This window comes from Plectropomus leopardus, chromosome 24 (assembly GCF_026936395.1).
Source record: "Plectropomus leopardus strain MGB_pleo_1.0 chromosome 24, ASM2693639v1, whole genome shotgun sequence".
NCBI classification, from domain to species: Eukaryota; Metazoa; Chordata; class Actinopteri; order Perciformes; family Serranidae; genus Plectropomus; species Plectropomus leopardus.
In genome coordinates this window covers 820,874-843,574 of record NC_142199.1, presented here as the reverse complement: position 1 = coordinate 843,574, position 22,701 = coordinate 820,874, and the positions used below count along the sequence as shown (strand labels likewise).

At 42.0% G+C, this 22,701-nt stretch overlaps 1 protein-coding gene, 1 long non-coding RNA gene and 1 pseudogene across 4 annotated transcripts in view; 2 read left to right on the top strand and 1 right to left on the bottom strand.

The window, feature by feature from the left end:
- The window catches only part of LOC148185450 (uncharacterized), a 31,014-nt gene extending 26,528 nt beyond the window's left edge, over window positions 1-4,486 (top strand). Inside the window, exon 3 of the long non-coding RNA XR_015775884.1 lies at window positions 3,958-4,486. This is a non-coding gene — a long non-coding RNA (uncharacterized LOC148185450). The remainder of the gene's footprint in view (window positions 1-3,957) is intronic.
- A 1,899-nt stretch (window positions 4,487-6,385) lies between these two features.
- On the top strand, window positions 6,386-15,139 carry fbxo3 (F-box protein 3). Of its 2 annotated transcripts, none has more exons than XM_088074521.1 (12): window positions 6,386-6,541; window positions 7,947-8,036; window positions 8,761-8,924; window positions 10,009-10,123; window positions 10,201-10,405; window positions 11,319-11,364; window positions 12,262-12,346; window positions 12,424-12,546; window positions 12,620-12,735; window positions 12,891-12,998; window positions 13,837-13,919; window positions 14,024-15,139. In XM_088074521.1, the coding sequence occupies exons 1-12, from the start codon at window positions 6,447-6,449 to the stop codon at window positions 14,165-14,167; spliced, it is 1,374 nt and encodes a 457-aa protein (XP_087930647.1). In that variant the 5' UTR covers window positions 6,386-6,446; the 3' UTR covers window positions 14,168-15,139. The 2 variants fall into 2 exon arrangements, with proteins under 2 accessions (XP_087930647.1, XP_087930646.1); XM_088074520.1 differs by having other exon boundaries at window positions 14,021-15,139.
- A 479-nt stretch (window positions 15,140-15,618) lies between these two features.
- LOC121963431 (uncharacterized) lies at window positions 15,619-22,555 on the bottom strand (annotated as a pseudogene). Its single transcript, XR_015775879.1, has 4 exons — window positions 22,264-22,555; window positions 20,205-21,624; window positions 18,660-19,568; window positions 15,619-17,750 (listed from the first exon to the last, which is right to left on the bottom strand). The product of XR_015775879.1 is annotated as an uncharacterized LOC121963431 (transcript).
- Between the last annotated feature and the right edge of the window lie 146 nt (window positions 22,556-22,701).

Below are 22,701 nucleotides of genomic sequence, written 5' to 3'. Positions count from 1 at the left end.
ACAAAAAAGGCAGTGAGGAACAAAAGAAGATATAACCCAGAAATGTTCCCAAAAAAATAGCAAAAGTACAAGAAAATTATCTGAAAATCAAAAACACATTAAATGACCTGAAAAATATATAATAATTCTGCAGCCTAATTTTTTCATTTGTAATTATGATCATTATAAACATAGCTCTTCCCTTTCTTTTTTTTCTTTTTCACCTAAGAAATGGTGAGAAAGAAAAATGGCACAAACATCCACTTAGACGGAAGGATGAACTGATTAGAATATGGTGGTCAAAGGTTGAGGTCCCTTTGACTCACTCTTGTGAATGTGATATTTTAAGAGCACATTGAGAGAATTTCTTCAAATTTGGCACAAACGTCCACTTAAACTTTAATATGAGCTGATTAGATTTTGTTCATAGGTGAAAATTACCTTTTTGTCTTTATCGTTTCTCTCAAGAGCACATTGAGGGAATTTCTTCAAATTTGGCAAAAACATCCACTTAGGCTTAAGGATAAACTGATTTAAATCAAGTGTTCAAAGGTCAAGGTACCTGTGACCTGGTCTGTCGTTTTCTTGTCAATGCAATATCACAAGAACATGTTGAGAGACTTTGCTCAAATTTAGCACAAACATCCTCTTAGACTAAAAGATCAACTGATAAGTTTTTGATGTTCACAGGTCAAAGGTCCAGGGACCTGTGACCTCATCTATCTCATCCTTGTAAGCGTGATATCTCAAGATCAGGTTCAGGGAATTTTCTCAAATTTGGCACAAACATCCATTTAGACGAACTGATTCAAATCTGGTGGTCACGGTGATCTCACAAGCATATTGTTGGCCATAACTTAGTAATTCATACGCCTATAAAGACGAAATTTGGCACAAACGTCTCACAGGAGGAAATGCTTTGGTTTGTGTTGGACTTAAACGTTTCAGGTGAGCTGTCGAGGAGCCGTACGGCAGATTTGGTTCCCTGTGGACTGAGCCAGACGAGCTGTTTTTGTCTGTTTCCAGTCTGTACGCTGAACTGGCTGCAGGTTTAACCCACAGATCGTGGTATTGATCGCCTCGCCTCGCCTCGCCTCGCCTCGCTCTCCGTCAGCGGCTTTGTTGTGTTTGAGCAGAGAGGGTCAGCGGCGGGTCGCCAGAGACGCAGCGCGAGTTGTTTTGTAACCTCGGGAGTAAAATATTCGACTTTAAAGCGTCCTGGAGCAAAGCGCCGAGTGCGAAACAGCCGTCGTGGCGCCCAGTGTGCGTTTGACGAGTTTCCCTTCGGGGATCAATAATGTTTTATACGACACAGATAACACACACTCATACATATATGTACATACATCACATTCACGGAGGAAACAAAGGCGCCGAGAGGGCTGAGGAGTGTGTGTGTGTGTGTGTGTGTGTGTGTGTGTGTGTGTGTGTGTGTGTGTGTGTGTGTGTGTGTGTGTGTGTGTGTGTGTGTCCACTAATTATCACTTCATTTGGATATCTGCGTGTGTGTGTGTGTGTGTGTGTCCCTCTGGGAACACAACTGGAGCGTCTTCCTGCTCGGGGGCTTCTTCCTGTCTTGGTGCGAGAGAAGGCGAATAATTGGATTAACGGCGAGGAGCAGAAGAAGGTGACGGAGTTTATTCCGCTCAGTGAGCCCACCTGGACAGAGACACAGTAACGTGCAGAAAAACGCCTCCTCGCAGACAACTGACAACACCTCCCTCCTAAAATTCATCGTTCTCCATAATCTACACGCCCGTTTAGATCTGATTAATCCTCAAAGAAAGAGATTAATCGTCACGTCATTTCTGAAGAAAAAAAAAATTGAACGAAGGCAGTGAGCGATAAAAAGAAAAAATTACCAAAAAAGGGGCAAGAAATAACTTAAAAATGACTTGGAAATTAGTTTTAAAAAGGAAAAACTAAAGAAAATAAGAAAAAAATGACCCAAAAAGGGGGTGAAAATTACTTAAAAAATTTCCTGAAAATTAGTTTATAAAAAGGAAAAAAGAAAGAAAATAATCCAAAAATGTGCAAGAAATTACCATGAAATGCATTAAAAATGCAGGGATGTCTTCCTACAAAAAAACTTCTTCTGAATCACAGCAGTGTCTTTCTTTAAAAAATGTAATAAAGTTAAAAGAATGAGGTTACGCTTTTTCTCAACGTAGCAATAAAAAGGAAACTTTTCGTCATGGCCTGAGGGGAAACTCAGGTGTTTCAGCTGCAGCACAAACAGAAGATACAGAAAAAATAAAGCTAAAATAGAAATACAAAGAGAAACGAGACAAGAAGCGTACTCGTCGTCACGTCATGCAGCTTATTTCTGAAAATCAAGAAACCTGAGGAGGCGAAGAAACGTCCACACCTGAAGTGTCAGCGGAGGCCGTCATACGTGACCTCGTGTCGGCGGGGGGGGGGGTCCTTTGGGAGCTCCTTTGGGAAGTGGGTCAACCGCTTCTCGTTAGCATCCAGTGTAAACACACACACACACACACACACACACACACACACACACACACACACACACACTCGGCCCCTCTGGCTGTAATTGGCAACAATGAAAATTACACACAGGCTAATTAGCAGCTCCTCAGTGTGTCGAACGCTCTCCTGGATCCAGAGGACGCACACACACACACACAGACACACACACACAGACACACACACACACACACACACACACACACACACACACACCAGTATAACACACACAGACACACACACACACACACACACCAGTATAACACACACAGACACACACACACACACACACACACACACACACACACACACCAGGATAACACACACAGACACACAGACACACACACACACACACACACACACAGACACACACACACACACACACACACACATCAGTATAACACACACAGACACACACACACTTCTTCTTCTTCTGTGTCGACTTGTTAACAAACAGGACGTTTCTGATAGAAAGCTGTGTTTGTTCGGTCTGTGTGTGTGTGTCTGTGTCTGTGTGTGTGTGTGTGTGTGTGTGTGTGTGTGTGTGTGTGTGTGTGTGTCTGTGTGTGTGTGTCTGTGTGTGTGTGTCTGTGTGTGTGTGCGTCTGTGTGAATGTGTCTGTGTGTGTCTTTGTGTGTGTGTGTGTGTGTGTCTGTGTGTGTCTGTGTGTCTGTGTGTGTGTGTCTGTGTGTGTGTGTCTGTGTGTGTGTGTGTGTGTGTCTGTGTGTGTGTCTGTGTGTGTGTGTGTGTGTGTGTGTGTGTGTGTGTGTGTGTGTGTGTGTGTGTGTGTGTGTGTGTGTGTGTGTGCGTCTGTGTGAATGTGTCTGTGTGTGTGTGTCTGTGTGTGTGTGTGTGTGTGTGTGTGTCTGTGTGTGTGTGTCTGTGTGTGTGTGTGTGTGTGTCTGTGTGTGTGTGTGTGTGTGTGTGTGTGTGTGTGTGTGTGTGTGTGTGTGTGTGTGTGTGTGTGTGTGTGTGTGTGTGTGTGTGTGTGTCTGTGTGTGTGTGTGTGTGTCTGTGTGTGTGTGTGTGTGTGTGTGTGTGTGTGTGTGTGTGTGTGTGTGTGTGTGTGTGTGTGTGTGTGTGTGTCTGTGTGTGTGTGTGTGTGTGTGTGTGTGTGTGTGTGTGTGTGTGTGTGTGTGTGTGTGTGTGTGTGTGTGTGTGTGTGTGTGTGTGTTTGTTCCCACACAGATGTTGCCACAGAGCCTCTATGAAGTCCAGTGTTTTTTTACGGTCATGAAAAACATTGAAAAGTCATGGAATTTGAAAATAGCAAGACCTGGAAAACATTTTGAAAACTAAATATACCTTGAGTTTTGGGAAAATTTGGGAGTTTTGTTTCACAAACCTGTATAATCACAGGTGATGTGTTCAAGAAATAATATAGTCAAAAATAAAAATGAATATCACCAAAATGTTTTCTTTAGAAATGTTTATTTTTAAAAAAAGACATAAAATATCACCTTTATCTTTTCGTTTGGTTTCTTCTCTCTGCAGACAAAAGAACCGTGAAGGATTATCAATGTAGGTTTCGTAAGGTCCTGGAAAAGTCCTGGAAAAGTGTGGGTCTAATATTGTTCCGTTTCCTGCGCTGTCGCTCTGCGCAGCTGCGTCGCAGCACACCTGGATGACTGACAGATTTGATGCACCTGAAGCTGCTGAATTGTCTCGTGAACAGAAAATCTGGAAAGACTCTGAGAACTGAGTCGCTGCAGGAGGTCTGCGGCGTCTCCGTCCTCTCCTGCCTGCTGGTGTCTCTCTGTGGTCCGTGCGTTACGCGGTGCATGGCGCCCTCCGCTGGCTGCAGACACAAACTGCATCAAACTCTCTGTGAGGAGCCAGAGATACAATTCTAGAAATGTCCCCAAATCCTGGAACCGTCCCAGGATCCCAGGACTGTCCTAAAAACCTGAAACATCCTTCAACCATGGAAGAGTCCTAAATGTCCAAATATCTGAAAAACGTCCTAAAATCACAGAAATGTTGTTAATTCAAAAAACCTGGAACCTTCGTTTATACACAAGGAAACCAACTGGATCTGCACACACACACACACACACACACAGATACACACACACACACACACACACACACACACACACACACACACACAGATACACACACACACACACACACACACACACACACACAGATACACACACACACACACACACACACACACACAGATACACACACACACACACACAGATACACACACACACACACACACACACACACACACACACACACACACACACACACACACACACACACACACACAGATACACACACACACACACACACACACACACAGATACACACACACACAGATACATACACACACACACAGATACACACACACACACACACACAGATACACACACACACACACACACAGATACACACACACACACACACAGATACACACACACACACACAGATGCACAGGACAGGTCCTGCACCTCAGACTGGTCCTGTGTTGAGGACCTGGTCCTGGTGGATCCTGCTGCTTCTGTCGGTCGAGTTTGTCTCCGAGTACGAACCCACAAACACTGCAGGTAAACGATCCGTGACATCAGTCCTCAGCCGGTGAAAGTACTTTGGTAAAAGTACGTGTCATCACAGTAGATCAGCCAATACTTCAGTATTTGATGGCTCATCTGCATATTAAACATTTCTGACAGTAAAATAACGTCTTCATGTCCGAAACCAGCTGCCGAACTTTAGCGATGAAACCCTTCAGGTGACGTCCGGACGTGTTTCTGCCTCCACAATAATCCACATTGTGAGTTTTTGTGATATTTTGAGGACCAAGACGTGGACTACAGCGTCTCACACCTCCAGGACCCACACGGTGACCCTCAGCGTGGACGCCAGCAGCTCCTGTGGGCGGAGCTTACTTATGACATCATCGCACGGCCACCACCGCGAGATCCACGCATTCCTCCGATTTTCCACTTTAACACTGACGCTTTAAAACTCTCCCAGACGCCGATTAAAGAGCTTTTTAAAAATTTAAAAGTTCATTATCGCCTACAACCTAAAAACAACCTGGAAAAAGTGTTTGAAATGTATAATTCTACAACATGATTTTAAATATGTATTTACCATAGTCATTTTTCTCCTAACTTTTTAAAAATAATTTTCTAAATCTACCAAAGTCTCACTTTTCTCATGTTTATCAAAGACATGGCACCACTTTTTAAGAAAAGTCAGCGAATGTCCCTCACACTGCAGGAAACGTGACAGAGACCTGATATGTGTTTTTATAACGGAAAAATCAAAAGAAACCATATTCATAATATAATTATATTTTCCAGAAAAAATGTATGCTTCTGTTTTGATTTTCAAATTTGTGCATGTTTTGGGATTATGTTCTTGATTGTTTTTTACTCTTTTGTTTGTTTGTTTGTTGTTTTTTTTTTTTTTGCTTATTTTCAGGAAATTTTCTTGGGTTTTTTTTACTCTTTTGGGGTTGTTTTTTTTATTTTTGCTTATTTTCAGGAAATTTTCTTTTTTCTTTTTTTTTTACTCTTTTGGGGTTTTTTTTTTATTTTTGCTTATTTTCAGGAAATTTTCCTGTTTGTTTTTTTTAAAAAATATTTTCTTGCTATTTTCGGCCCGTGTCTTGTTAAACTGCTCCAGGATTGTTGTATTAGTACTTCCGATGCAGTAAAAGATGTGAGTACTCTGCGTGCAGCGGGACGCACCTGTCCGCGGATGTTCAGGTGTGACGCCGCCCTCTGGTGGACGTCAGCGGGAGCGTCACACACTGAAGCAGGCTGATCAATCTACAATCGATATTCACCATTCAGACCGTTTGTTTCACGTTATTTTCTCCGTGATTGTCGGCGGTAAACTTCGTGATTTAACCCTTCCCAAACGCTTCTCTTCAGGTGCGGATTTGACATGATCACGTGACCCGCGCTGCGCTGCAGCCGGAAGTGACGTGATGTTTGCGGACAGACGGTCGGTCTCCGGCTAACATGGCGGCGGCTAACGCGGAGCTCCGGGTGGACCAGCTGCCGTCAGACCCGCTGCTGCACGTGCTGTCCTTCCTGGGCTTCAGGGACCTCATCAGGTACGCACGTTTACCGGGCGGGCACCGGGCCCGCGCACCGGGGCCGCGCACCGGGGCCACCGTAAACAACGGCTGTGTCCGTAAACAGCGCGCGAGCGGCTCGTTAGCCTAGCATCTGAATTAGCTGTTAATTAGGAGCTGCTTTGTGACGGGGGCGTTAAAAACAGACGCCGGCGGCCGAAAAAGTTTTAATTAAAGTAATGATCATCAGCCGCCGTCAGCACGCGGAGAGGTAGCGCGAGCTGCTCTCACGAGACAAACACAGCGCGTGCAGCTAGCCGCGCGCTAACAGCTGCTAACTGTTTGTTTACGTCTGAACGGAAGGTCGCTGTTTAACGCCGAGAGCCGTTTCCAGGCCTGGAAAAGTTTGGGAAACTAGATTTACCCTGACATTTCAGGAGAAGTGACGCAGCTGTGTTTCCCAAACCTGTAAAATATCAGCTGAGGCGCGTGACTCTAACGCACGTCATGTTTTTACGGTTTCTGGCTCCGGTAAATCAGGGAATACCGTGAAAGGACTGTAAAAACGGTCAAAACCGTCTATTTTCCTCTAAACGTTGAAGTATTTGTAAGAAAACAAACACATTAGCAGGTTTTTCTTTAAAGATTTTCAGATTTTTCTGTATAATGGCTTATTTATTTTAATAATCTGACATAAGTGGTTTAATATTGTAAAATTGCATCTTTTTTCCTTCGAAAACTTTTGGTGATTTCTTTTTTGTTTCTTACAACTTTTTGGAGATTTTTTTATTTTTTGTGTACTTTTTTTCTTACAGTTTGTGGTGATTTAAAGAAGTGATTTATTTTCTTGCAAACTGTTTGGTAATTTGTAAAGAAAACAGTATTTTTTGTATAAATGGTAATAGTTATTTTAGTAATATCTTTAAAAATGTAAGGACTTCTGCATGTACAGTTTCTGGCTGAGATAAATGGTTGAACATTGTGAAATGGCAAATTTTAACTTTAAAATTTTTCCTTACAACCTTTAAGAGATGCTTTTTCTTTGAAGATATTTGTTTTTTTAATTTAAGATTTGTGGTAATTCAGAAAAACTTTTAAAGGTGATTTCTTTTCTTGTGAACATTCTTGGTGATTTTGCAATTTTTTAAGGTTTTTGGCAATATTTATTCTATAAAAAGCTTTCTCTGTTTTATGTTTATTTTTTTGGCACCATTTTTAGTTTTGCTTTTTTGGTGGTTATTGTATTAAAATGGCATTTTTTGTGATCGTTTTGTAAAAGTACTATTTTCCACGATTTAAAGTTGAGATTTTTAAGAGATTAAGAGAAAAGCAGGAAATGTTTCGCATTAAATGATTACTCAATAGTCAAATATTTTTTTTCACCTTTGTGTGCGTGCGTGCGTGCGTGCGTGCGTGCGTGTGTGTGTGCGTGTGCACTCTGCAGTTGTAGTTATGTGAGCAGGAGGCTGAACGACTTGTCCAAACACAACCCGCTGTGGAAATCCCTCTGCTCCAAACACTGGCTGCTCACAGAGTGAGAAACATTTCACTTCATTTAGTATTATTATTATTATTATTATTATTTTTATTATTATCATGTAATTGTTGTTATTATTTTTGCAGATTTTCTTTACAGAGTATTTTATTATTTCTTTTAGTTGTTATTATTGTATCTTTACAAGTTTGATTTATCTATTTTATTCTTACCATTATTTATTATGTATTTTTCTTCCATTTCCTACATATTTCTATTGTTGTTATTATTATTGATCTCTTTTTTTGTATTTATGTTTTTATTAATTGCTATCATTATTATATTTTACAATATTTATTGATTTACCTATTATTAAATCTTATTATTATCATACTTTTACTTCTATTTTTATTATATTTTTGCTATTATTATGTCCTAATATTTTTTACACATTTTTTGTTTTATTTGTCATTGTTTTTATGCTTTTGCAGTGTTTACTTTTTTATTGGTATACATATTTTATTGTTGTTATTATTATTATTATTATTATTATTATTATTATTATTATTATTATTATTATTATATTTTTACTTGTATGTATTTATTTTTTATTTGTTGATATTTTGAGTGGGTAGGGGAAGTGTGCTTGAAAGTAAAATTGCTGAAAAACATGTAAATAAAGTAAAAATTAAAAATTGTCCAGCTTAGCTCAGCGTGAGGACAGGGTGCAGGAGGAGACGGGCAGCCTGACGGCTCATTGGACGGATGTGTTGTGTGTTTGCAGTGCGGAGCGCGTGCAGAGCGGCGTGTCGTGGTACTGTCTGTTCAAACAGTACTACAGAGACCTGGGCCGCTACATGCAGTACTACCCAGTACTGAAGAGAGCCTGGGAGCAGCTCAAGGCCTTCCTGCAGCAGAGGTGTCCACGCATGATCGCGTCCCTCAAAGGTCTCACACCCACTCATCACATTTATACATACTGTATATATAAATATATACATATATATACATCTCATTGTGTCATTTATATGCCTTCATATATCAAATTATTTTGTTTATATTTAAAAATCTAAAGAGTTTTTTTTATATATTTATCTTATAACTTCATGTGTTTATATTTATCCAAGGATGTCATTTATATTTATAGATCAAATTTTATATATATATATATATATATATATATATATATATATATATATATATATATATATATAATTGTGGCCTATATATTTATACATCTAATATAGCCATATACGTTTATATATCTAATACTGTATGGTGTCATTTATATTTTATGTATGTAATAATTTTATAAATATTTATTGATATTATTTTGTAGATATTTATATATCAAACTGTGTCACATATTGATGTGTATCTCATGTTAATAACATATTTAATAATTTTATATGTATTAAAAGATCAAATGTTTCACATATATGTTAATTTTATTTTATACATAAACAGACTTATATTTTCAGATATTTTATATATCTAATGATTATATATGATGATGATGTTGTGTAATTATATGTATAGGATGTTTTCTGTATTTTTATTTATGAAGGCATAATATATATTTATATATCTAATTATGTCAAATGTGTTGTGTGTTTAGGAATAAAATAAAGTATTTTGTTTTATTTTTTAATTAGAAATTAATTTTTAATTCAAATGTTTTCAATCAAAATTACAAATATATATTTATATCAAAATAGTTTTTAAAAATGTATTTATTTCAAAGCATTTTCAGATATTTAAAGATCATATACTCACACACACACAATGATATCAGAGATTTTATGATTTTACGACTTAATGTGTATTTATATTTGATGATGTCAGTTATATCTGTATACAGGATTGTGTAATTCTTTATATGTTTAATAATGTGTAATTTATGATATTATACGTTTTTCTTCTTTAAAAACATTATAATGATAATACTTTTATTTTAAGGTCATGATGCTGATATTCCTCCATGTCCGTTCACGTTAAAGTTGTTGTGTGGTGCGTTTGGTTTTCCCCCTAGAGGGCGCCACAGAGGTGGAGCTTAACGACATTGAGGCTCAGATCGGCTGCAGACTCCCAGACGACTACCGCTGCTCGTACCGCATCCACAATGGACAGAAGCTGGTGATCCCGGGGTGGGTGCTCGTCTGTCTGATGGACGCTCCCTGACCACGTCCATCTGTCTAACCTCCACCTGTCTGTGTGTCCACAGGCTGATGGGCAGCATGTCCCTGTCCAACCACTACCGGTCAGAGGTCTTGCTGGACGTGGAGACGGCGGCCGGAGGGTTCCAGCAGAGAAAGGGGATGAGACGCTGCCTCCCGCTCACCTTCTGCTTCCACACGGGGCTCAGCCAGTACATGGCCCTGGAGCCCGCTGAGGGGCGCCGGATGTTCGAGAGCTTCTACCCCTGCCCCGTACGCAAACCCCGCTGGTTACACACAGTTCACAACAGTACAACAGGGGGCGTCCACTTTGAGTCTCAAATGCACTTATTAGATTTGGTGGTCAAAGGTCAAGGTCACTGTTCTCAGGAACAGGGCAGCTCAAGAACATCTTGCGAAAATTTTTCCAACTTTGGCACAAACATTCCCTTGGACCCAACTGGGAACTGATTTGATTTTTGTGGTCAAAGGTCAAGGTTCCTGTGACCTTGACTGTCTCATTATTGTGAACATGATATCGTAAGAACACCTCAAGGGAATTTCTTCTAAAACGTTCTAAAATGTTCACCATGAGTCACAGATAAACCAAATAGAATGTGAAGGTCATAGGTCACTGTGACCTTGCACCTCTCTCATTCTCATTAAGGTAATTATTCAAGATTGTATGCCATCAGTAGGTTTTTCAGTTTGGCTCAAACCCCCACTTGGAATTTACAATGAACCAATAATACTTTGGTGGTGTCTCATTCTTATGAACGCATTATCTCAAGAGCACCTTGAAGAATTTCTTCACATTTGGCACAAACGTCCACTTGGACACAAGAACAAAATGTTCGGTATTCGATGGTAGAAGGTCAAGGTCACAGTGACCTTTTGTCTGTGTCATTCTCATGAATGAGATACCCCCAAAAACATCCTGATGGAATTTTTACAAATTTGGCACAAATGTCCAATTTGAGTCTCAGTTGAACAAATTAGACTTTTGTGGTCAAAGGTCAAGGTGACCGTGACCTTTCGTCGGTCTCAATTTTGTGAATGCAATATTTTGAGCACCTTGTGTAAATTTGTACAGATTTGGCACAAACGCTCAGTCTGAGGCGTGGATTTTGGTGGTCAAAGGTCACTGTGATCTCACAAAGCGCGTTTTTCCGACTCTGTGTTTCAGGATCAGACAGCTCAGGATCCTTCAGCCATCGACATGTTCATCACAGGTCTGTTTATCCGTCATCACATGATCACGATGCTTGTTTTTCTGTGTTCGAAACTTCCTGGTGACGTCATCCGGAAACATCCGGAAATCACCAACAAAAAAAGAGGCTGCAGAGCTCTGCTGAGAAACGTAATGTTTTAATGTTTTCGTCAGCGTCAGAATAATCCAGTGATCGTTGTCTGGACATCCAAGAGTGCACTGATACTCAGCTTACAGCCCGCAGGCCAAATCAGGCCCCTGACAGGGCCCCTGGTGGCCCCCCAACCAGCATCTGGTTGACACTAAAAATAAAGTGATTCACAATGTGAACAGTTTTTGTCCTTTTAGTCCCCATAAGGTGCCAGAGTGCAAAAACAGCATCAAAATGGAGCTTGTTGATCAAAAAAGAGCCAGAGGAGGATCCCCCACACCCCCGACAGAGGACACAGCTGAGACACTGATGTCCTAAAACCCAAGAAACAGCTGAAGTCCTAGAAATGTCCAAAAAATTGTAAAATCTTCCTGAAATCCTAGAAATATCCTCATCTCTGAGATAGTCGAAAAATCCTATAAACATCCGAAAATTCTACAAACACCCTGAAATCCCACAAATGTCCCGAAATCCCAGATGCATCCAAAAATCCTGAGAAATGTCTTAAAATCCTACAGATCCCCCAAAGTCCTAGAAACGCTGTGAATTCCTAGAAATATAAAATCTCAGAACCGTCAAAAAGAACCTCAAAACATCCCAAAACCCTAGAAATGTCCTAAAATCTTGGACATGTCCTAAAATCCATGAATTGTCCAGAAGTCCTAGAAACTACAAAAAGTCGTCACAGTCTCGTCAGTGTTTTTGTTGTGTTCATGTTGAAGATGTTAGAAACTCGTTTGTGATTCCTCGAACTCTCGTCGTGTTCAGGTTCCTGTTTCTTGGAGTGGTTCACGTCGTACGTCCAGAACGTCGTCACCGGAGAGTATCCGATCATCAGAGACCAGATCTTCAGGTAACACACGGACGCCCTCTCACGTGTCCCTCACGCCCGCCCGTGGTCACCAGTGAGCTAACGTCTCCTGTCTGCAGGTATGTGCACGAAAAGGGTTGCGTTGCGACCACCGGAGACATCACGGTCTCCGTCTCTACCTCCTTCCTGCCCGAGCTTTCCTCCGTCCACCCGCCGCACTTCTTCTTCACCTACCGCATCAGGTGCGCGTCTTTCTGCCTGCTCGCCGTCTGTCCGCCCGCCTGCACACGCGTTTAACCAAATGTGTCTTTCCAGAATAGAGATGTCGAGCAGCGCCTCGCCCGAAGCCGCCTGCCAGCTCGACAGCCGCTACTGGAAAATCACCACCTCCGACGGCAACGTGGAGGAAGTCCAGGGTCCCGGCGTGGTCGGTACGCTGCTCCTGCCGTCACGTGACCTCCTGTACGGCTCGACTGGCTGATGTTACCTGCTTACTTTATCTGTCTCTCTGTCTGTGTGTGTGTGTGTGTGTGTGTGTGTGTGTGTGTGTGTGTGTGTGTGTGTGTGTGTGCGCGCGCGCTCGCAGGAGAGTTTCCCGTCATGACGCCTGGGAAGGTCCACGAGTACGCCAGCTGCACCACCTTCTCCACGCCGTCAGAGTACATGGAGGGTCACTACACCTTCCACAGACTGGGTAAGTCCTGCTCCGGTTACTTCATCGCCGAAATAACCGAAACGTCTGACGTTTGTTGTGTTCGTGAGAATTTAAGGCCGACTTTGAAAATAACACGTCAGACGTTTTGTTTCCTTGTGATCTGCCTTCATCCTGCTGACTGTCGGCCAGCAGCACCAGACACGTTTCCAGGGTTTTAGGACACGTTCAAGGATTTTAGGACATTTCTGGGATTTTAGGACGATTTTAAGATTTTAGGACATTTTTAGGATTTTAGGAAGTTTCTCAGGTTTTAATGCATTTCTGGGATTTCAGGGTGCGTCCAGGATTTAAGGACATCTTTAGGATTTCAGGATGTTTCTAGAATTGCAGGACTTTTCTAGTATTTTAGGATGTTTTTCACGTTTGAGGACATTTCTAAGATTTAAGGACGTTTTTCTAGGACTTCAGGTCAAGGATTTTAGAACGTTTTTCAGAGTTTTGGGTGTTCCTCAGATTTAAGTAAATTTCTAGGATCTGAAGGATTTTAGTATATTTCTGGGATTTTGGGACGTTCTTAGGATTTGTGGACATTTCCAGGCTTTAAGGAAGTTTCAAGGACTTTTGGAAGTATCTTGAATTTTAGGTCATTTTTAGGATTTTCAGTCATTTTCAGACTTGCATGCACTCCGGTGTCTTATGGAGGCTAAAAGGACAAAAACAATGACTTTATTTTTATTGTCAGTAAGAGAAGGTTTGGGGGGCCAGCAGGGGGCCAGCAGGGGCCCGATTTGGTCCGCGGGCCGTGAGTTGAGTGTGACAGCTGCAGCTCTTTTACTTTGAAGCAGTTTTTTTTGTCTTTCTGATGTTCTTCTTGTAGCCAATAAAGAGGAAGTTTTCCACGTGGCGATACCTCGCTTCCACATGGTCTGCCCGCCGTTCAGAGAGCCCGTGGTTCGAACGGTAAAAATCAAAACACAAGTTAAAATTTCACCGACATTTTTTTAAATACAGAAAATGATTCGGGGATTAATAATCCCAATGGCGTCCTCGTGTCTCTGCAGCAGAAGGCGGCGGCCAGCTACACGTCCCGCTTCGACGACGACGACGGCGACGGCGAGTACTGCGACGGAGACGGCGACGACTTCAGCGACCTGAGAGGAATCAACATGGCCGCCTTGGAGGGAGCGTGGTGCCCGCGACACATCTGACCTCCATCTGTATCGCCATGGGAACCGAACGTGACTGTCTGTCGTTCAGGTGCGGTCGATGACGGTGAAACCTGAAGGACTGACAGACAGCAGGGGATTCTGGGACAGGTAACCGGAGCCCTACGAGGGACAGAGTCACGTCCAGCTGCCAATCAAACGAAAAAGAAAAGTGAATGAGGTGCAGTTTTATATCCGTTTTCTTGTTTTCTCGTTACGCTACGAAACTGTCAGATAAGCTCGTATGGGACAATGGCGCCAATGGCGCCGCCTTCGCTTTGAGGGATTATTTGTGGCGTCCGGTTGAGTCCGCCGGTTGCTTCGACTTCCCGTTTAGTCGTTTCAGCTGCTTCTGCAAAACGCTCCGAAAGAAAAAGTCTAATATTTTTTGGTAGAGGTTAAGATTTGTGGTGGTTCTCCGTTAAATTACGTTTAAACTCGTTTCCACTGCAGGAACCAAACGATCTGCCAAACTGCTGCTTTTCCAAAAAGGCAAAACTTTGTGTTTATGTGACGGACGGAAAAAGTAGAGCTGATTTAAGTTTATTCATGAGTTACTCTGAATCGCTGACTTAGTTCTCACAAAATTATGACTTTTTTTCTCAACAAATTTAAATGTTTTTCTCAAAACTTTGCGACTTTTATTCTCGAAACGTTACCTTTTTCTCTCAACAACATTAAGATATTTATCTGGAAACATGAACTCATCTTTCTCTAAAAAAAGGACGCCTACCTCGAAACATTGTGAATTTTCTCTTGAAACTTTTTTCATGGAACATTAAGACGTTTTTCTCGAAACGTTGTGACTTTTCTCACTTCGTCGTTTTTCTTGGAACACTAAGACGTTTTTTCTCAGAACTTGAAAAGGTCTTTCTGGAAACATTATCTCTATTTTCTTGAAATATTACTAAGTTTCCTCAAAATATTCAGACTTTTCATCTCAAATGATGTTATTTTGAAACATGAAGACTTTTTTTTAAAAAAAATTGACTTTTTCTCAAAAGAGTTTCACAGCTTCTCTCTACACTACATGAGGCTTACGTAACGACTTTTTTCTCCTTTTTTCCTGAAAACGTAACAACCTCTTTTCTCCTGAAAATATGACTTTTCTCTTGACAAATAACGCTTCTTTTCTCCTAAAATTAGGACTTTTCTTTTCCAACTTTCCCTCAAAAATAGACTTGTGTGTTGTTACAGAATGGAGGAAGTTAATGTGTGAAAGTCTTTTTTTGGACTCTTTAGGCGCCGTACGCTGTTTTTTGTTGTCTGAAACGGCTCTCGTTCAGGCAGTGGAAATGAGTCTCTTAGTGGTGTCATATTTTCATAAATTACAGCTTTATTTCTCCACAGAGTGTGATAATATAGAGGAAACTTTACTTTGAAAGGGAGAAGGTTGCAGGGTGTTTCCTGGTCATGTTTTGTGTTTCGGTGCTTCACTTTTTTTTTTTTAGACATGAGTTTAATAATCGCAGAGTTTTTCTGTCCTCAGCTCGGTGCGGCTCGAGGACGCGTCGTCACTCTCTGGTGTTATTGGTGGGTTTTTTTTGTATGTTTTTGGGGTTTTTGGGGTTAAATAAATTACAAATATTGATCGCTGCAGACTCACTGTTTCCTGTCACCTGATCAGGTAATCACACACACACACACACACAACAGAACTGGCCTCTGAAAATTTATCGAAATCATTTTTTTATTTCAAGATCATAACTTGAAAATGTTGTCATTTCAACATGTCGTTTTCTTGTTAAAATTAGTGAATTTTTGTGTTTATTATATTTTATCGATTTTTTAAAAAAAATGAAATGGCATTTTTGTCAATAGTAGATAAATGAATACATTCGGGGATAAATATGCACATTACATAAATACATGTGGAAATATGAAATTAATTAATGTGATATTAAGAAATTGCAGTTCCCTTAAAACAATAAATTGGGCATTATTAAATAAAAGTTACCTTAAAAAATAAATGAGGCATTAGGAAATTTAAGTTCCCTGAAATAAATAAATCTGGAATCACAGATCAAAAGTTCCCTGAAATAATTAAATGGAACATTCTGAATGAAAGTTCGCTTGAATAAGTTTTATGAAAAACTACACAAAACCAAAAACGGCATGTTGAAATAAAAGTTTCCTAAAAATAAATAAATGTATCATCAAGAAATTAAAGTTCCCTGAAATAAATAAATGTGGAATCAGAAAGTAAAAATGCCCTGTAATTATTAAATTGGGCATTATCAATTAAAAGTTCTCTAAAATAAATACATTTAGCATTAGGACATAAAGGTTCCCTTAAATAAAAAAAATCAATAAATGTGGAATCAGAAAATAAAAGTTCCCTGAAATAATTAGGTTGGGCTATATTAGTAAAAGTTCACTTTGTTTCCTGAAAAAAAATAAGTTTCCTAAAATAAATAAATGAAGCATCAGAAAATAAAGTTCCCTGGCATAAATAAATGGGAAATAAAAAATTACCATAAATAAATGCTGTGACATCAGCACATAAAAATTCACTTAAATAAGTTCCCTCTAAAAATCAAATTATGCATCATGAAATAAAAGTTCCCTGAAATCAACAAATGTTGTATTAGGAAACCTCCCTTACAAAACTAAATTTTGAATTAGAACGTAAAAGTTCCTTGATATAAATAGACATTAGGAAATTGAAGTTTTATACTGAAATAAGTTCCCTGAAATAAAAACAAGTAGTTCTTTAAAGAGAAAATGCCTTTTTTATAGCTGTTTTGACAAATGGATATATTTATATGTTTTATTATTTATATATATATATATCTTTTTTAATTTATCATTAGGATTTTTTTCTTTTTTAATCATTTCAAAAGCATATTTATGAATTTATTCAATATCGACTGAAATGACATTCTGTATATTTTAAGCGTAAATTGAAAGCGTTTTCCTCGCCTGTCACTGAAAACGGTGTACACTGCAGTATTTCTTTATATCCTCTAAAAAGTGTTTTAAATTATATGAGTGTGTATTTAAAAAGTGTTTTTATTGAAGTAGTTTTCATATATTTAGAAGTGTTTGTGTCCCGTCACAATAAAAGCCCCCCTTTTTAAAAACCGGACCAAACAAATGATTTAGTTAAAAAAAGGCGTTTATTGATGATTTAGTGAAACAATCACGTTTTCTAACAGCTTCACATGACGTGAACATGTAAACACACACACGTCCTCTTTCAGTCGTCCTCCTCGTCCTCGTCCTCTATCACCGTCTCTGTCCTCCTCCTCTTCCTCGCCCCTCTCCTCCCCCTCCTCTCCTCCTCCTCCTCCTCTTCGTTCTCCTCCTCCTCCTCCTCCTCCTCCTCCTCCTCCTCCTCCTCCCTCCTCCCCCACTCCCGCTTCGTTCTCCTCCTCCCGGGCGTTGCAGCGGCTGCAGTGTCTCCTGAACCCGCCCAGGAAGTGCGACCTAAAGCAGCAGAAGGGGCAGGCGTAGCGCCCGGGCCGGTGGGACGCCCTGACGTGCTGCTGCAGCCGGCTGGGCAGGAAGAAGGAGCGCTTGCAGTCTTTGCAGCCGTACGGACGCTCCACGTCGTGGCTGCGCACCACGTGGCTGATGGCGAAACCTGCAACAGGTAGAGATCCAGTCACACTTTACACAACTTTACAAATTTGGCACAAACGTCCACTTAGACTCAACAACGAACTGGTTTGATTTTCGGCGTCATAGGTCACAGTGACCTTGCATTCGTCTCAATCTCATGAACACTATATCTTGAGAACGGCATGAGAGATTTTCCTCAAATGTGGCACAAACGTCCACATGATATTAATTTTTAAAGTGGTTATCAAAGGTTGTGGTGACCTTGCATTTGTGTCACTTTTATGAATGTGATATCTCAAAAACACTTTGAGGAAATGTCCTCGAATTTGGTACAAACGTCCAGTTGGACTCAAAAATGAACTGATTAGAATTTGGTGGTCACTGTGATCTCAATATCTCAAAAACGCATCAGGGAAATTTTATCAAATCTGGCGCAAACATCCATTTGGACTCAACAATGAACTAGTTTGATTTTTGTTGTCATAGGTCACAGTTACCTTGCATTCATCTTATTTTAGCGAAGACAATATCTTGAGAATGCCTTGAAGGAATTAGTTCAAATTTGGCACAAACCTCCGCTTGATAATACTTCTAAAGTGATTAGAGTTCGTTAGTCAAAGGTCACTGTGACCTTGCATTTGTGTCATTATTATGAATGTGATATCTCTAGAACACATTGAGGGAATTTCTTGAAATTTGGCACAAACGTCCACTTGGACTCACGAATCATCTGATTAGAATTTGGTGGTTGAATGCACTTTTAAAAATAGTTAGTGTTGACCTAAGTTTGCGGTGATTTTAAGGTTAAAATCAGAGTGCGTTTGTCGTTGAAGTGAGGGCGGAGACTCCTGTGAGGTTATAGACGTGTTTGACAGCTGCAGGGTCAGAGGGGAGAACCTGATTGGTCGATCTGGAGATGTTGAAGCCCTACCTTTCAGTTTGGTCTTCCAGCCGCAGATCAGACACACGAAGCGGTTGGAGATGAAGCGCACCACTTTGGCCGTGGCCTCCATCTCCTCCTTCAGGAGCTCGCCGCTAAGCCCGGCCGCCGCCTCGTCCTCCTCTGCCCCGCCGCTGCTCTGAGCCTGCTTGGGCGTGTTTGCGGCGACGGCATCCCGTCTGACGGCCTGGGCGGCGTACGCTTTGGGGATGTCATGCTTCCTCACCACGTGGTTGACGCCCATGGCTTTCAGCTTGGTCTTCCAGCCGCAGATCAGGCAGTGGTAGCCGGCGCCATCGAACATCAGGACGCTCTCGTCTCCTTCGCCGTCCGCTTTGACCGGCCTCGCCTCCTCCACCTCCTCAACCTCCTCGACCTCACTCTTCACTTTATTTTTCCCTCGCTCCTCCTCCTCGCTTTTTATTTTGTCGTTTCCTCGCTCCTCCTCCTCGCTTTTTATTTTGTCGTTTCCTCGCTCCTCCTCCTCCCCCTCCTCCTCCGCCGCCGCCTTCTCCTCATCCCCGCCGCCCTCCCTCTCGTCCACGCAGTGTTTGGCGATGATGTGCTTGTACAGCTTGGTGAAGTCTCGGGTGGTGAAGAAGCAGTCGGAGCAGTGGAATAGGCGGGCCGTGCTCTGATACATCACGATGTTGCCGAGGCGACCCACCGCCACGCCGTCCAGGGAGGCGGGATGAGATGCCGCCATGTGGGTCAGCTGGTGGGCGTGGCTCTTGGAGAAATGGCCGCAGATGGGGCACTGGAGATGGGCCGCCACGCCACCGCCGGCCTCGCCGCGAGTGTGGATGAGGACGGACATTGCAGAGGCTGGACAGAGACGAGTGAAGTTAGACACAATCGAAAAACGGCAAACTGGTTTTCTTTCTCTCTCTGACAGTAAACGTGAAAATTTAGACGTCACTTACAGAAACTTTTTCAGTTTGAAAAAAGTATTTATTTTTTTCAATTTGAATTAACGGACCAAATAATCTGCTGGAGAAAACTGTGGAAAAAAGTCCCTGGAATCAGTTTCAAATATAAATCTTTTTGGTTTTCTTTTGTTCTGTGATCTTAAGCAGCAAAAATTCCTGAAAAAAGATTCTGGATAATTATTATTATAAGTTTTTTTATTGAACAGGCAATTTAAAATGAAAGACAAAATAATCTGCAGATAAACTTTTACATAAAAACTTCTAAATTTTCATTTTATTGACCAGATGATTAGATGAAAAACGTGACTGTAAATTGAAGGCCCAGGATTAATTAACCTTTCATTGACCAGATGATTCATCTAAAAAGTTTTGTTAGTTAGTCCAAAAATAAACCGAAAAAATAATTTGCTGATAAATTTATGAATAAAAAATTACAACAAAAATATAATAAATATATATAGTGTGTTTGACAGAATTAAAGCCGGTTTGTTGGGTTTCAAAGGGTTAAACGAAGAATGGATGAAGTTCGAATCAGTTTTTAAAATCAGATTTATTAAAATAAAACAGTTACAGTCGATTACAGTGGAACATTTTTAAATTTAAACATAATTTTAATTATTTAAATAAACGTTTCAGGCGTCGTCCTCCTCCTTCACCTCCTCATCCAGCTCACAGCTCCTCCTCCTCGCCTCCCGCCGGGCGCCACGGGGCTTCCTCCTCCGGAGGCAGACGACAAAGTAATCTTCTCCTCCGTCGCTCTCCACCAACAGTCCACTCGCTCTGAAAGACTTGTCGATCATGTCCCGGTCCAGTCTGTCCCACGCCGCCACCACCCAGTCCACCAGCAGGTGGCGGGCGGGAGGCCTTAACTCCCCTGCGGGCGTGAACTCCTTTTCCACGTCCCCCGCCATCCACCACTCGTAGGCGGTGTGCACGCTCTGCCTGAAGGGCTCGTTCCACATCATGTCGGTTGGTTCCTCGCCATCTCCGGGGATCGTCACCGTTGTGATGTTGTAGCCGCACTTCAGCTCCGCTTTAGTGGCAGCGCCCACGTGGCGGCACACCAGGAGGCGTGGCGTGGCGTTGGATTTCCCCACCACAGACTGCAGCCAGCGTGCGGTGAGTTCGTCGCTCATTAAGCTGCTGGCCGACATGTAGATGACGGCGCTGGAGGTCTGCGACGCCTCCACACTGCCGGAGGTCTGCAGTGCCTCCACGCCACCCGATGTCTGAGACACCTCCACACTGCCGGAGGTCTGCAACGCCTCCACGCCGCCGGAGGTCTGAGACGCCTCCACGCCACCGGAGGTCTGAGACACCTCCACGCCACCGGAGGTCTGAGACGCCTCCACGCCGCCGGAGGTCTGAGACGCCTCCACGCCACCATCGGCCCCTCTGAACACAACAAATGGCTTCAGTTTAGTGCCATTGTCCTTGGCGGCAAGAACGACAGTGAGGCGGCTTGTTTTGCCCAAACAAACCTCAGTCTGGTCCATCACAATGATGTCACGCTCTAACATCCTTCTGGAGCTCACCGTCTTCCCGATGTAGTCGATAAACCACACCAGTCTCTTCGGGAGCAGCGTCACGTCTTCCTGCGGCGCCACAGCGGTGTGGCGGCGAAGTGACACTTCGTTCCGCTTCAGAAATCTTTGCAGCCAACCAGCACTAGCAACAAACGCCCTCCCTCCGTCGCTCACAGCCGGGTAGATCTCCAGCGCCTTCTTCTTGATCATCGTCCTCGTCACTTTTCTGTTTTTGCTGCGCATCGAGGAGATCCACGCCGCCAGGCTCTCCTCCAGCTCCTCGCTCACCTTCTTCCTGCCGCCGCCTGCCAGCCGCGCCCTCGCCTGGTCCGCCCGCCGCAGCTCCTCCTCCTGCTTCCTCCACTCCCCTACTCGTTTCCAGTGGACGTTAAAGTGGCGCGCAGCCTCCGCCGCCGAGGTCTCCTCCGCGAATTTCAAAACCGTCTCTTTGAATTTGAAATCAAATCTCCGTCTGGTCGCCATGCCAACGACCCGCAGAGACTGAAAGGGATGAGAACACCAGGTGAGTCATCGGACAAAGTCACGTGATCACACCGATGAATTCAGACCGAAGAAAGTCCCCCACATTTTTTATTTTTCTGTTTGTTTTTTTGATTATTACTTACTTATTACTTCATCGGTTTCTTAATGTTCTTTTTTTTTATTATTATTATTATTTGGAGTTTTTTGTGTATGTTAGTTTGAGGTTTTTTCTTTGTTTAATGTTTCTTTGGATGATTTTTTTTTTTATAATTTCCTGATTTGTGTGTGCGTGTGTTTGTCTTTTTTTGTTTATTTTTATTTAATTATTTATTTTTTGAAGGAAATAAACCCAATTAGCCCAGGTTTTACAGGGTTAACCAAACCTCATTTACATTTTCCGGTATTTTACCGTCAGAGCGTGTTGGTGCGAACAGAAGCTCTCGGTCAGAGCTGATTTTTATCTCTACGGTAGCTTCACCGTTTTGTGCGTCATTCCGGTTAAACCCCGGGACTGTGACTGTAACGGAATACGGGATAATGACGATGGACGACTGCGGCTTCACGTGTCCTCACAAAGGGAGAACGAGCCCGAGCTAACAGCTAACTGCCCGGCTAACGCGCTGAAAAAAACACATTTAAAATATTTTTCCCGCTCACCTGCCTCCGTTACAGCTGAGATTATCTGCCGTTAATCTCCTCCACCAGATCGCACCGGAAAATCACCCCAGATTATCCTTTAACTGCCTGAAATCTTAATGATTTCACTCCGGCCAGCTCCTGTTTGTTTACATGCAGCCGACCCGAGCTCTCGCGCTGGATCCACTTATCGCGAGATTTCAATACATTTTCTGCTTCGATACATGGTTTGTTTTGTTGTTTAAAAAAAAAAGTTAAATAGCAAAATAACTACAAATAAACAACCAAATCTGATAATTATGCTCCAACACTCAATAAAAGGTTTATGTTGTGACACATCTCAAACAAATAAAACTTCAAGATTTTAAAGCTGCTGTGTGGTTAAATATGTGTGTGTGTGTGTGTGTGTGTGTGTGTGTGTGTGTGTGTGTGTGTGTGTGTGTGTATAAATAATAAATA

What these genes read in the sequence shown, in the direction of transcription:
- fbxo3 (XM_088074520.1), top strand. Translation starts at nt 6,447, where the DNA reads ATGGCGGCGGCTAACGCGGAGCTCCGGGTGGACCAGCTGCCGTCAGAC. An exon ending in CAGAAGCTGGTGATCCCGGG is followed by an intron (nt 10,124 to 10,200) that starts GTGGGTGCTCGT and finishes GTGTGTCCACAG; the next exon opens with GCTGATGGGCAGCATGTCCC. An exon ending in AGAGCTTCTACCCCTGCCCC is followed by an intron (nt 10,406 to 11,318) that starts GTACGCAAACCC and finishes TCTGTGTTTCAG; the next exon opens with GATCAGACAGCTCAGGATCC.